Raw genomic sequence first — 14580 nt, 5'->3', positions numbered from 1 at the left:
GCAAAACACGGCAACCATATTGGGGGACATCAACCTTTACCACACTGATCATTTTACTTAAGATTGTGGAGTTCCTGTGGAATAATAAAGATAAAGATAAGATGCTATAAATCTGTAAGGACTTTTTAATTTTTCTACACTCTGCTATCCCATTCCCCGTCTTGCCATTGTCTTGTCTGGACCCAGTCTGAGTCTGTATTTTTTCTTAGTGTTTGTCCTGGGCTTGCCCCAAGAATCAGCCTTGCTCCAGTCTGGCTCTCCATGATCCTGCATATCCAGCCTTGCTCCAGACCAGCCCAGCCTATTCCAGCCTCCAGCCTTGTACAGTCCAGCTTTGTCATGCTCCAGCCCAGCCCAGCCTTGCTCTAGACCAGCCCTGCTTGTTCTAGCCTCCAGCCTTGTACCAGTCCAGTCCAGCCTGCTCCAACTTCCAGTATGCACAGCCACTGAAGCCAAGTACTGCCAGTCCCCAGAGCCCAAGGGCCCAACCTGCGGGGGGAGGGGGCTGGCTAAGCAGAAGATAATCCAAATTCTAGCCATGCGGTCCCGAGGGGGTATTCCCTGTTCTCAGCACAGCTGTCCGTGACACTGCCACCCTTACCTCAGGCTCTGCGTTGCTCCCCAATGCAGCAAAACACCACTAGCATGACGCTGCACTCCAATGTGGCCTGATGCCATCAGCTCTACATGCGGCAAGACTCCATCAAACCCGGCCAGTCACGTGTCCCATTAGGCGTGCGCACACCTGACCTCCTGTCTTTTAAAGAGAAAAGCCCTGCAGCACCTGTCTCTGAACTGTGCTCAGACCTTGGACTCATCCAACCATCTCCACCATCCGTAGAGACCCTCATCTAAGACCACCTGTCCCCGGTACCCAAGGGGACAGGTGGTCTTAGATGACCTTGTTCCCCTTAGGTCAACCTAAGGGGAACAAGGGGAATGGGGGAAGCTGGTAAGCTTCAAACTATAGACTAAGGAAGAAGCTGGATTTTGGACAAAAAGACTGAGGGATAAATGGGTAGACTGTCTCTTCCGTTTTTGCCTCCTATTTAGTTCAGAGGAACCAAAGGAGATGTTGGTGAAGAAAGTATCCCAAATGCTGATGCAGGCCCTGGAAAAGATGAACCTAGTCTCAGAAGAGAAGTCCACAGAGCAAGGTAAAGACATACATCAGTGTTAGTGCCCAGAGAAAAAGAAAAGAAAGTGATGGGGTTATATAGCTTGGTAACTGGGCATTGGGGCTGCTGGGAGTTCAAGAGAGAGGCTTCTTGGATTAGGAGAGCAGAACATCAATTAAGGATTAACAAATGTAATCCCTGAACTGAGTATTGACTTTAGGAGTTCACAGGACACACTTACACTCTGGGGCTATTACTCTTCAATTCCTATACACTTCCAATAGCCCCATGCCTGCAGGATTCTTCTGTAGGGAGGGAAGGATAACCTCTGGGCCCAGATGTTTGATAACAGTCCTATAGTAATTACTCTGGAAACAGATAGGTGTTCCTGACAACTTTATTTACAAAATGTATTTCCCACACTCTCCCATTGATAGAGGTGGGTTACAAAAATAAAATCATCCATAACGCTGAAACAAATATCAAATAGTTAAAAGAAAAACGATCAAACAAAACTAACAAACAAAAAACATTAATCACTGTATATCAACAAAAAGCAGCAGATAAAACAGATGGGAAAAACAATGTAATGCTTACTGAAAGATGAATAAATGATAGTGCTTCTTGCAGGTTTTTTATTTTTGTTGCACAGGTCCAATAAACAAAATTACATTTGGTAAATCTGACTCTGGATTTTTCCTTTAATAAAAAGATCTCAAATAGTTTTCTCTCTACTCTACTGGTAGTTGGTTTCTTTACTGATGGGGTATCTGACCAACAGTTAACTCCCATTCTCCATACCTTGAGTCAAATGTCCTGGTAATCACCTTCTCAAGTCTGTGGTACTTCGTCATGCCAATCTCTGGATACCAAATGGGATTTTGAGTGGTCATAAACTGGTTGGATTAAATCTGCTCCTTTTTTTGGCACCTCTTCTCTCCTCAGATACTGGATTAATGTCTGAACTCCACTCTTTCATTTGGCTAAGTAGATGCTGTATCTCTGTGTTGGAGAGCATCAGGAAACATGAAATCTCTCCCAATGTTTAAAAATGTAAGAAAGAAATGAAAATCTTCTTTCAATAAAAGTCCAGAATAAGCAATTATCTCCTCCTCAAAAAGGGACAAGACTCAAAAGGAAAAGTCTTATCAATGCTTGTCCCATTCAAGGCCTAGAATATGGGGACTTTTTATTTTTATTTCACAGATTTATATAGTCTGCAATTCCCTGAGCATCAATGTGGATTACAACCAAAATACAGGATTTCTTCTCTAACTCAAAAGAAAACACTCCTTCCTCTCAGATGTCCAACTAAACCTCCACAATCACTAGGTGTCCTGTCCTTATAATGTAGGGGTGGCCAACTCCAGACGTCAAGAACTATGAACAGGCCTGGTTTTGGCTAAAACTGAGATGATGAGAGTTGTGAAGTTAGGTATGTCACCTATACCATTGATGATAAAGACAGATATGCAAATTGTAGAGACCACTGATAAGGTGAGAAACTTGGGGGTTGTTATGGAGTCATCTCTGGAGAGAGAGTCATTGGACTCGATGATAGTGTAGAGGATGTTAAATTAAGAGTGGTGCACCAGTTGAAACCTTTTTTTGGATGAGTCCACTTTTGAGTGGTACAAAGTTTGATAATATCACATTTGGATTATTGTAATGCTCTACTGTTGAGCTTGCCACAAAGGTTGTTAAGCAAATTGTGCAGAATTTTGAGGCTTGGGTAGTGCTAGGTTGTGCCAGGTGGACCCTGATTGATAGTATGTTGTCAAGATTGCATTGGTTACTGATGGAGGCACAAATAAAATTCGAGATACTAATTATGACTTTTAAAGTTTTATGCAGGGTGGCTCCTTTTTATTTGAAAGAAAATTGAAGTGGTAGCAACCAGGTAGGAGATTACGATCTGGGCAAGGTGTTTATTTGGTGGTTTTGGGAACTTTGTATGCGTGAACCCCTTACCCTGGCACAACCTCAAGGGCTGGGTCCCAAGGCCCACACCAAAGGTGGACGAGAGAGTCTTGGCACAGGTCAGGCAGGGTCCAAGAGTCTATGTGAAGATAAGGCTGAGACTGAAGACTTGGCAAAGGCAAGGCTGACTGCTTGAGGCAAGGCCGACAGCTTGCACAGTGCAAGGTGGATGACTGGAGCATAGCTGAAGACTGAAGCAGAATAGAAGACTAAAGACAGGAACCAGGCCAAAGCTGAAGACGGGAACCAGGCTGAAGACAGGAACAAGCTGGAAACTGGAAAAGCCAGTGGCAAAAGCAAAACTGGACCCAGGAGGGAACAGAACCAGGCAACCTTCTTGCTGAGGCAACACTGAAAGAGTAAAGAGCCCTTTTATAGGGCAGGCAGCCATGACATCATCCAAGGGTGCCGCAGGCTTTTCCCACTGCGGACCCTTTAAGGAGAGTGGTGTCTCGTGCACGTAGAGCGCAGTATTGGAGGGGCAGCAGCGTCAGCTGCATAGGAATGCTAGCAGTGTCTCCCTGCTGTGCAAAGCAGCAGCATCTAGCCGGCATCAGGATAAGAGATACTGCTCATGGGGCCATCCCGCAAGTGGTGAGCATAATAGTGGTGCTCTCGGTTAAGTTGATTTGCAGCCAGCATGTAAAGTCTTGGATGTGCTCAGTGATGTCCCTGGTGTTATGGAATAGTTTGCCAACAGCAATACATCAGGAAGGGGATTATTTTATTTTTTTAGAAGGTAAAAACATGGTTGTTTCCATAAGGTATAAGATCAGCCAGAATTTGAATCACAGAGGTCATGTTTTACTCTGCTATGATTATGTTTTGATGATTTAAGTTTTTTTATGTGATTAGAATTATGCATTCTATGTGTTATGCTTACATATGCACACCACTATGTTTGGCTATATGTCTAAAAGAGAGAATAAGGAATTTTAATTAAATTTAAAACTCATACAAATTTTTAAAAATGTACTAAATACCAATAAAATATTTCAAAACAGTAGACATATCAAATTACACCAATAATTAATACTTATAAAGATAAACAAATTCCCTGCTCTCCATTCCTGGGAACTTTTGATTTCTAGTATTGGTGAACTGATGATTTCAAATGCACATGCATAAGAATATTTATACACGTACATTATAAAATACCCGGTTTTACACATATGTTATATTTTTATATTTTTAAGCTCTTCAATATATATATGAGTGAATGTTTATAAAATAGGTAGGAAAAGTAAGCACTTTCATTGCATTGGAAATATATGTGCATTCTAAAACATACACACATATGCTCAGATCGTGTATAAACCATAGCTACCTCTATGGTTTATAAAATACTAGGATAAATCTTTGCATACCTTCTTATGTGCACATATGCAGTAATGCAAATAGTTTTGAAAGTTATCCTTTCTGAATGGAAGATAGTGGTTGGTGGGAGTTTGTGTAAGGAGAGGGAACTTTCAAGACTTACACACAAGCAAGCAAATTGTAAACAATACAAGCAGCTCCTGTAAATAAGAAGAATTTACTTTTTAAACTTTCATATAAGCCCCACAAGCAAACAAGGTTTTTAAAAGAAATTTGAATTAGAGCAGCAAGATGTGACAGGCCTGTTCATTTCTGCTACTTCATCTGGAGCCTGGGGAGTACTGGGGTGACTACCCACCACATCCTCATGTAAGTGGTGGAATGAATGCTGGTATATTACATCATAGAACACACACACTTTTAAAAGCAAATACTTGGTTTACTAAATGTAAGTATCGTAAAAATCAGCAAAAGTAAACAGTGTCACAGTAAATATTGCATAAATCAGTAAAGGCAAACAGCATCACAGTAATAATGATATGTTCTTATGTTCTTAAGGATTTGTACAAAGATCAGATACTTCCATCACAGTCTCTCTTTTGTGAGTCGATGTATCTAGGCAAATCAGAAGACACAGGCCTGGAGAAATACCATGAGATGGCTAAAGGCACTCTTTATCTGATGGAGCTAAGGAACACTGTTTATTACAATTAATTTATACTCTCATTTCTGGCTCTAGTCCAGGTTTTGCAAGCTCAGTTATTCTATTTAGAATTCACTATTTCAGCGAATTCATGCCCTAAGCAGTGGTTTTACTAGAAAGCATCCTGTTACTTCATGACTCACAAACAATTCAAGCACTGAGCTTATCAGGCAGTTAGCAGATGTTTCCTGTTCTTATTTCAGCTTGTTACTTACTAAGCACACTAAGAAAGCATGTAAAACTATCATGTTTTAAAAAAAACATTATGTTAAGCTCTTGTGTAACTCATATTGATTCACATTTATTTATTGCTGATTAGTTTTGTTCCACTATTATTCCCACCTGTCGCATCACAAAGTTCTTCCAGTCCACTTATCTAACTCCCTGCTGGTTCTTGCACCTCACTCAGATTCTCTGATTTTACTCTTGTATGATTCAGTTTATCTGCTAATTTTTACACAGCAAGGAGGAGGGCTTGAAAAACACCCTGTGCACTGCACTGTAGGTTTAAAAAGTCAGCAAAATCAACCCCCACCTCTATGGTATTAATTCTACTCCTCTGGTGCTCCTTCACTGTTCACTTTGGCAGCAGCCTCAAAAAATTATGCTTACCTGTATGGTGTTTGTTTTTATATTTGAGCCCTGGAGCTGCATGGAGCTTACACCTTGATGCAGGTATCTTGTACCTGCATTTTACCCCTTTAACTTGTCTTTGCTTACAGAAGAAACCGCTTCACTTGTGGATGTTGGTAGCAAATGTCAGAACTCAGGATGTAAAGAGGTGAGTCAGGCTGATTTCCTATATTGGTGTTATGTTACTGTGAGTGTTTGTCTAACCATGTCTATGTAATTAAATATGTTGTTTATTAGATGTCATTGCACTGTAAAAATAGCCAGGCTTTCTCTCTCAGATATATAAAGGATCAGAGAGTGAGACTGAAGTCTGTGTATTTCACCCTGGAATTCCTGTCTTCCACGAAGGGTAAGATATCCTCCATCTGTGCTATCAAATACATATTTAATTCTATATGTTAAAAAAAGATCAGACATTCATCTAACCTAAAGCTCTCCCTATGTGATAATTAATGGAAGGTGAAATAATAGCAGAGCACAATTTTGCAGCAATGAAAAATTCCTTCCATACCCCAGATGTAGTCCTTGCTCTGTTACTGAATTAATAATTTCCTCTAAAGTCTATCTAATGCATCATGCTTGCTCATTCCTTTTTCCTCCAGAAACCTATACAGTTTTCTTTTGAAGTTTAGTGTTGCACATAACAGTGGCTCTGTAAAATGAAAGAATTCCTACCATCAAAGGAGGTAAAGCTTAATGCTGTTGAGTGTCTGATTCTCCCATTCTGTGGCTGTGGGAAAAGACTTTGATGAATCAGGCCCTGAGGGCAAAAATTTCTGTTAGGAGCTCTCAAGATGGTCAAGGATCCTACCCTTAGGGATCCAAAGACCTAGGGATGAGTGGGGAATCCTGTTGTTAGAGACCTGGGTATCTTGGGACAGACAATGACCTGTGTCTTAAGAATCTCGAGCTTTCTAAATGTGCAGGGGCCCATCCCTTTGGGATCTGGAGTTCTCTGTATGGGCAGAGCACTTTTCATCATAGACCCTTGTTTCCTGGGGGACTGCATGTCATCTAATTCGCTGTATGTGATGTGTATAATGTGTGCCTCATTTACAGAGCAATTTTTTAAAAAGTACACAGGTAAAAGTGCCTGTGGGGGATCAACATCATGCATACTTTTACCTGTGGTTCAGAGCTGGTGTTATATCAGGGGAGGCAACATCGTGCAAAGTTTTGCAGGGCAAAAATTATCCAGAGAAAAGAAGTTGCAAATCTCTGTGGGTACCTTTTCCCCAGGCAGTTTTCAAAGGAAAAGACTACTTTCTCCCTGAGAATTTGTGCAAAGTCTGTGTGTAAAGTACCCGTGGACTCACGTACTGGCATTGTTTTGAAAATAGCACAATAAGTGTGTTGCACAGAGAGTAGCAGATAAAGTCTTTCTTTGCTTCTTAGCATGAAGTACTGGAGTTGCTGTGCTATTAAAACTACTGACTTCAATACATTTTTGGAACAAAAGGGCTGCAGCACTGCAAAACATACCTGGAAGAAAAAGGAGGTAAATAGAAGATGGGCTTGAAGCCCCTTTGGAGGGAAAACTCATTTCAGTGGGGTGGAGGCAGAGCAGCTGTCTCTTGGCTACTGCTCTACCCCTTTGTTGGTTCATTGCTAATGCTGTCATTTTTTTCCCCCAGGATAAGAAAATGGTGTCCTGCCGTCAAGACTGGCATCAAACCAGTGGGCAGGTGGTAGTAACAGTTTATGCTAAGAACCCTCTACCAGAGCTATGCAGTGTCCAGGCCAACCGAACAGGGGTAGGTAGTATCTAGAATATTCCACCCTGGGCATGCAAATGTATCTGCAGTGGTACATCTACACACACTTACCCACATAGTCGGTAACTTTTAAACGGGCATGCGGGAGCACATTGGCACACATACATCAGCCTGCTCCCAGGGACGTGGCCATTTTATAACATAAGTACACATGTTATAATATAGCCTTGCCATGCACACATGTGCCCCAAATTTTAAGTGGGTGCGTGCATGTGTTCACAAATGCTGCTTCTACCATGGAAATCGGAGGATTTCAAAAGGGGCGTGTGCAATTGCTATTCCCAGTTTTACCAGTTTGTCCCAGTTCACCCAGTTAAGAGATAGGTCCTCCAAACCTCCCTAGTTTAATAGCCTTCACTCCCCCCAGTTATCTCTGACCCTTAAAACCCTGCGAATCTGCCTGTTTTTCTTTATTTTTTAGCTTACACGTCATCCATAGCAAAAGTAAAGTTACGCAGCAGAGGGCCTTAGTGCACGCCGGATCGTATAAGTATCTCAGGTACACGCCCTGAAATGCCAATGACCCACCAGACCCTACCCTTGTCTCTTTATGAACACTTTTGAGATGTGCACACTATGGGAGATCTGCATGTATCTCAGCGGCTTTTAAAATCCAATCTGCGCGCGCAAGCCCAACATATTCATAAATCCCCTAATTAATGTGCATATCGGTCTTTTAAAATTGTTTTCCCTCAAGCTGTACATATCTGTGTCACACTACCAGAAAACATCTGAGAGAGGTTTTAAACAACTAAGTAAATAACCTGATAGGTAGTGTAACAGGAAGAAATGTGCAAAAATGTATACAGGGAACTCATAGTAGAAGGGGACTAACCAAATTCGGTATATTGGGTAAGCTTAGGAGCAGGGGGAATAGAATATGAAAGACCAGCAATGTGAGTACCATAAATGCAGGCTGCAGATGAAGAAATAAAGGAAAATACTTGTGCAGAGGCAGCAGTAGGGCAGAATTTAACTCAAGGGAATATTTGATTTACACCAAGACATATCACTCTGTAAAGCGACAAGCAGTGGAACATGGTGATTGGTTAGTATGATCAGACTAGCTTTCATAGATAAAGTAAAAGAGAACATATCAAATAATCATCTAGCTGACTCAGCAATTAAATGCATATATGCATTATAAGGTATAGGACTGGAAAATGCTACAAAACGCTTGGACTGTAGGGACTGATTAAAAACTGCAATAATTCAGGGTGTATCATTAACTTAAAATCTAAATAGTGGCATCTGCAAATAGGTACATAACTAGATATTGACTACCTATATCATAGAAATGTTTGTTAAGATAATCATTTATCACATGTCAAATAAAGGTACATTGCCTCATAAAACAAAGGAAACAGCATCTAGGTAAGGCCACCCCCATAGAACAAGAAAAACAAAGAAAAGATGAGGTATAAAGTGTAAGTACTTCAGTCCATATAATGAAGGTTGCACGGTGACTTCTGTGCAAAGGATGGGATGATTTCTGAAATCAATGACACATGGCATATACAGTTCTCCCAGTATGGTGGATTTCTGACATCGGAGCATAGCCTCTTAACTCATTATTAGATGTATATGTTATGGATTAAAGCCTAATATAAGAGCAAAACAAATTCAAATTAATAAATGAGAAAATTCCATCATGGCCATAACTCCCTGCATCTAGTAATCCCTACATATACTATTGCTGATCTGCATAATGTTCCCACTTTATTATTAGGTAACATGCAATAGTCAGAACCACAAACTTCTTAAGTGCTCAGACATTACATAGAAACATATATTTCATTGAACTGACACAAATTCATTCATTGCATTCTTCAGGTGTCATGACACACATAACACAAAAAGACAAACAATTAACACATATTTGAGCTAAAAAATTAGACCAAAAAGTTTGGATCAATCCAAAATAAAGCAACTTTTCCCTCCTTAGACACGCTTATTTTGTGACTTAATAAGCATCTGTATAACCTACGCGGTGCTATAACTTGCATAGTGCTGCATCCCATAGCTAGCCGCTATAAAAAATTGTATGCTAGCCAGTACTGTATAACGTGCTCTGTCATTATAGAGTATACGCTGTATAACATGCATTGTGAATAACCTGTAATTTCCATTTTTTAGTTTGGCCTAACCCACCAGTCAACAATGCCTCCTTTAATCTGCGACTGCTCATTATCCTATCAACTTGGACACCACGCAAAAATTCCTCCCTTAAGCTTCCACCAGAACACACACCACAAGACCACACACAATAAAAGAAGGCTTATTCTGATCCCCACGTTCACTCGCAAACAAGCCATCAGTCTCTCACTCATTTCCATCATTTTGTTCAACACCCAATCCCTCCAGAAGAAAACCCATCTTCTACATGACATTCTAACTGACACCAAACCAGAAATATGTGCTGTCACTGAAACCTGGTTTAAACATGACACTCCCCTCATCAACCAACTGCCCACAGACAACTACGACGTGTTCTCAATCCCACGTAAAAAGAAGAGAGGCGGTGGCCTACTCTTAGCTGTAAAAAAAGGATCTCCAACTTTTATCCCAGAAGTGCGATCTCCCAAAACAGTACGAAGTAGGCTTTTTTAAATCTAAGTCGCTTCAAATCTGTCTCATTTACACCCCCCCCAGGTCTACTAGAGAAAGACTCATCCCCCCTCATTGAATTCTTTGCTAATTCCCTCTCTGCTGACATACCCACGATTCTCCTTGGAGACTAACTTACACGTGGACACCCGCCCACAATCACCAGCCTGTGAAGCTTTCATTTCCTCCCTCGAAGCTATGGGCTTTAATCAAATTATTCACTCCCCTACACACAAAGCTGGCCACACCCTAGACCTGATCTTCATCAACTCACCCATCAACATAAGCAAACCCCCATCATGCCTGGCAGTCCCCTGGTCTTATCACTCCTTGATCCTTACTAACCTCACTCTTCCACAATATGCCCCCACTTTACCTTGCCAGCCCATATCCTTTAAATACAGCAAAACCTGCAATGTGGACACCATCTCACAAGCATGCTCTGACAGACAGTCAAATTGACCTCTCCTCTCCAGACAACGCCTTCTCCTCTTGGATTAACATCACCCGGAGCATTGCCAACAAACATTGCCCAACAACAACAAAAACCCTCAACCCGAACCGTAGAAACAGAAAACCCTGGTACACACATGATCTCAAAATTCTTAAAACTCAGCTCAGAGCTGCCGAAAAGTGTTGGCGCAAACACCACTCCTCTGCAGCCAAGACCAAATACTACCAACGCATGCACGAATATAGAAATGCCATCCTCCATACTAAGCGCGAATACTATGCCAGAAAAATACACGGTCTTCAACATAACCCCAAGGCCCTTTTCACCATGGTTGCAGACCTTACCACTCCCTCTCACACCCTACAATGAGCAACCTCCTCCAAGAACCGATGCAATGATTTAGCACACTTCTTCAGAGATAAAGTTGCATCCATCACGGCACACTTTTCCCACAACAACAATGTGCCTCTTCCTATTATCAGCACCACAGCAACTCTTTCCTCTTTCGACTCGTCTTCCTCCCTGGAAGTCGAGAACATCTTAAAAAAGATGAAACCCTCCTCTCATCCCTCTGAAACTATCCCCTCTAAGCTCCTACTATCTATTCCCAAAGTTATCGCCAAACCTCTATCCAACATCTTCAACTGCTCCCTAGAGCAAGGCACAGTCCCTAACGTGCTCAAACAAGCAGTAGTGAAACCGCTACTCAAAAATCCCAATCTTGATCCTACCACATTGTCCAATTACAGACCTGTTTCCAACCTACCCCTACTAGCCAAAATACTTGAAAAACTAGTTAACTCTCGCCTTTCTCTCCACCTTGAACATAACATTCTCCCATCAACCCAACATGGTTTCAGGAAGCATTTAAGTACCGAAACCCTGCTACTCTCTCTTTCTGACACCCTTATCAGAGGTACAGACTCAGGATCCTCCTATCTGATTGCCATGCTTGACATTTCTGCTGCGTTTGACACTGTCAATCACTCTATCCTCCTCAACATCCTCAGAAGTATTGGGATCTCTGGTAACGCACTCTCCTGGATACAATCCTATCTCCAAAATCGCTTTTTCACTGTCCTAGTTGATAACAATGAATCTGAACCTATCAGTCTCCCACAAGGTGTTCCCCAGGGCTCCTCCCTCTCCTCTACTCTCTTTAATATCTACATGCTTCCCCTTACCACCCTTCTCTCAAACCTTCACATCAAGCATTTCATCTATGCAGACAATGTGCAAATTCTCTTCCCCTTTTCTGACTCTCTCCAAACTGCCCTACAAAACTGGGAATCCTGCCTTTCAGCCATTAACCAACTCCTCACAGACATGCACTTGGCTCTAAATCCTAACAAAACTGAACTTCTAATCATCTCTAATAAGGATCCTCTCCCAGCTATTCCACCCTCATACGCATCTACTTCTTTTTCCACACACACTCGCAACCTAGGTGTCCTCATTGATAACCATCTCACTTTCAAACCATTTATTAACTCTATCACAAAGGACTGCTACTTTAAGCTACAAACGATAAAAAAACTCAGACCATTACTTCACTTTTCTGACTTTCGCACAGTTCTCCAGTCTATTATCCTGTCTAAAATAGACTACTGTAATGCACTCCTCCTTGGCATCCCTTCAACACATACCAAACCATTACAACTTTTACAAAACGCCGCTGCACGTATACTGACAAACACAAAAAGAAGAGACCACATTACTCCCACACTTATCGAGCTCCACTGGCTCCCAATACCCTCTCGAATACTTTACAAAGCGCTCTCCCTCATCCATAAAAGTCTGATAAATGCTAACTTCAACTGGATCAACCCTCCCCTCCTCCCCTGTACTTCTAAGAGACCTACACGCCCAGCCCTACAAGGAACCCTCTGTAATCAATCAAACTCTCATCTACCATGAGCAGAGCATTTTCCCTAGCTGGCCCCACTATATGGAACTCCTTGCCGCCTGAATTACGCATTGAGGGGCGGATTTTCATACTCCGCGAATAGGCCTACTTTTGTTTGCGCTCCAGGCGCAAACAAAAGTACGCTGGATTGTAGTAGATACGCGCGGAGCCGCGCGTATCTGCTAAAAACCTGGATCGGCGCGCGCAAGGCTATCTATTTTGTATAGCCGGCGCGCGCCAAGCTGCGCAGCCTACCCCCGTTCCCTCCGAGGCCGCTCCAAAATCGGAGCGGCCTCGGAGGGAACTTCCTTTTGCCCTCCCCTCACCTTCCCCTCCCTTCCCCTACCTAACCCACCCACCCAGCCCTGTCTAAGCCCCCACCTTACCTTTGTCGGGGGATTTACGCCTCCCTCCGGGAGGCGTAAATCCCCGCGCGCCAGCGGGCCTCTTGCGCGCCGGGCCGCGACCTGGGGGCGGGTACGGAGGGCGTGGCCATGCCCCCAGACCGCCCCGGGCCGTAGCCACGCCCCCGTACCCTCCCCCAAAACGCTGCCGACACGCCCCAAAAACGCCGCGACGACCGGGACCGCCCCCCGACACGCCCCCCTCAGAGAACCCCGGGACTTACGTGAGTCCCGGGGTTCTGCGCGCGCCGGTAGGCCTATGTAAAATAGGCTTACCAGCGCGCAGGGCCCTGCTTGCCTAAATCCGCCCGGATTTGGGCGGATTTAGGCGAACAGGGCTCTTAAAATCCGCCCCTGAGACCTCTACCCCTAAATTAAAAAAAAAACTCAAAACTTGGCTGTTCCAACAAGCTTACTCCCTTTCCCCCCTCCCATGCATAAAGATCTCCAACAACAAGCAAGTAACAATCCGAGTAGCTGAACTGTTACCCATCCGCCGAATATGACTAAGAATGCTGTAAATATACTGTACATTGTTAGATTATTATATTTACTGTACTTTGTAGTTATTTCATTATAGTTCCATGTATTCATATTTACTCAGTTAATCTACTGTTACTTGTAAGGGCCCCGCCCAAAAGTTAATTGTTTGATGGAAACCGATACGATGTGCGAACGGTTATCGGTATAGAAGAGACTTTAAATAAAATAAAATAATAATAAATAAAAATGAAAAAAAAAATCAAACTGGGAAAAAATATAATCTTCAAGTGTTACAGCTCACATGGCAGAGAAGGCTTTGTTGGCAACCTGGAAAAATATAAAATCTGGCATACAACAAAATTAAGATAATTGTTAAAGTGAAATTACAGCTTCATTGAAACTAAACATTCTGATATGCCTTAATTCTGCAAATAGCGGTCATGAGGCTACTTTGTCTCTATTGTTATGCCTCTAGGAGGCTCTACCACAAGTTGTGGTGTGAGAGCTGCTCTCCATCTGCAGATCTAAAACCCCTTTTGTTCCATTTCCTGAGGTGATGATGTATAAGAGAGAAAACAATCTAAATCAGCATATATGCTGCAAGTTACTGCTATACCCATCAGTAAACCATGGCATGGTGTCCTATATTTCTAAATTTGAGATATCTGTTATCATTAGAATATGACAATTTTTTTTTTCAATTAACAAATACTTTAGCATTGATTATTGTCAGAGAAATAAGCAATGGGGGTTATATTATCATGCTGAGCAGCAGCCACTGCCCATCCTTCAGAACCAATCATATACCCACAGATCATTCTCACAACTTAAATCAACAAAAGCCAAACTAGGTGCATTCAGTACTGACTGTACTAGATCCTGTACAATTTTTGAGTCTTCTGTAGTTAGTGCCAATTTGTCTTCACTAGCAGGTCTGCCTTTAAGATGTCATCTAAGTAATTTACTTTTTGTACTAAATGTGGGTATCCACAGCCTGCAAAAGTTTAGCAATCCCTCTAGTCCTCTTAGCTGTTTTACAGTCTGGGGAACTGCCACCTCTGTTAATTGGTCATGCAATGCACAGCCAATACTTTTACCATCTACCCCTAACTTAATTCCTAGAAACGAAACCTGTGACTGACAAATTTGTGCTTATTAGAATTTACTGTATATCCTCCCTGTGCTAATGTTTGTAAAAGT

The 14580-nt window shown here is 42.2% G+C and overlaps 1 protein-coding gene across 2 annotated transcripts in view; it reads left to right on the top strand.

Annotated features, from left to right (window-relative positions):
* Positions 1-14580, top strand: part of ITGB1BP2 (integrin subunit beta 1 binding protein 2) — a 69508-nt gene that overhangs the window by 25090 nt on the left and 29838 nt on the right. For both annotated transcript variants that reach the window (XM_029607223.1, XM_029607224.1), the window contains exons 5-9: positions 1054-1157; positions 5841-5899; positions 6030-6100; positions 7147-7249; positions 7386-7505. In XM_029607223.1, coding sequence (XP_029463083.1) covers positions 1054-1157; positions 5841-5899; positions 6030-6100; positions 7147-7249; positions 7386-7505 — 457 coding nt within the window. The remainder of the gene's footprint in view (positions 1-1053; positions 1158-5840; positions 5900-6029; positions 6101-7146; positions 7250-7385; positions 7506-14580) is intronic.

This window comes from Rhinatrema bivittatum, chromosome 6, assembly GCF_901001135.1.
Source record: "Rhinatrema bivittatum chromosome 6, aRhiBiv1.1, whole genome shotgun sequence".
In the NCBI taxonomy this organism is placed as follows: Eukaryota; Metazoa; Chordata; class Amphibia; order Gymnophiona; family Rhinatrematidae; genus Rhinatrema; species Rhinatrema bivittatum.
This window is presented reverse-complemented; position numbering and strand designations above follow the sequence as displayed.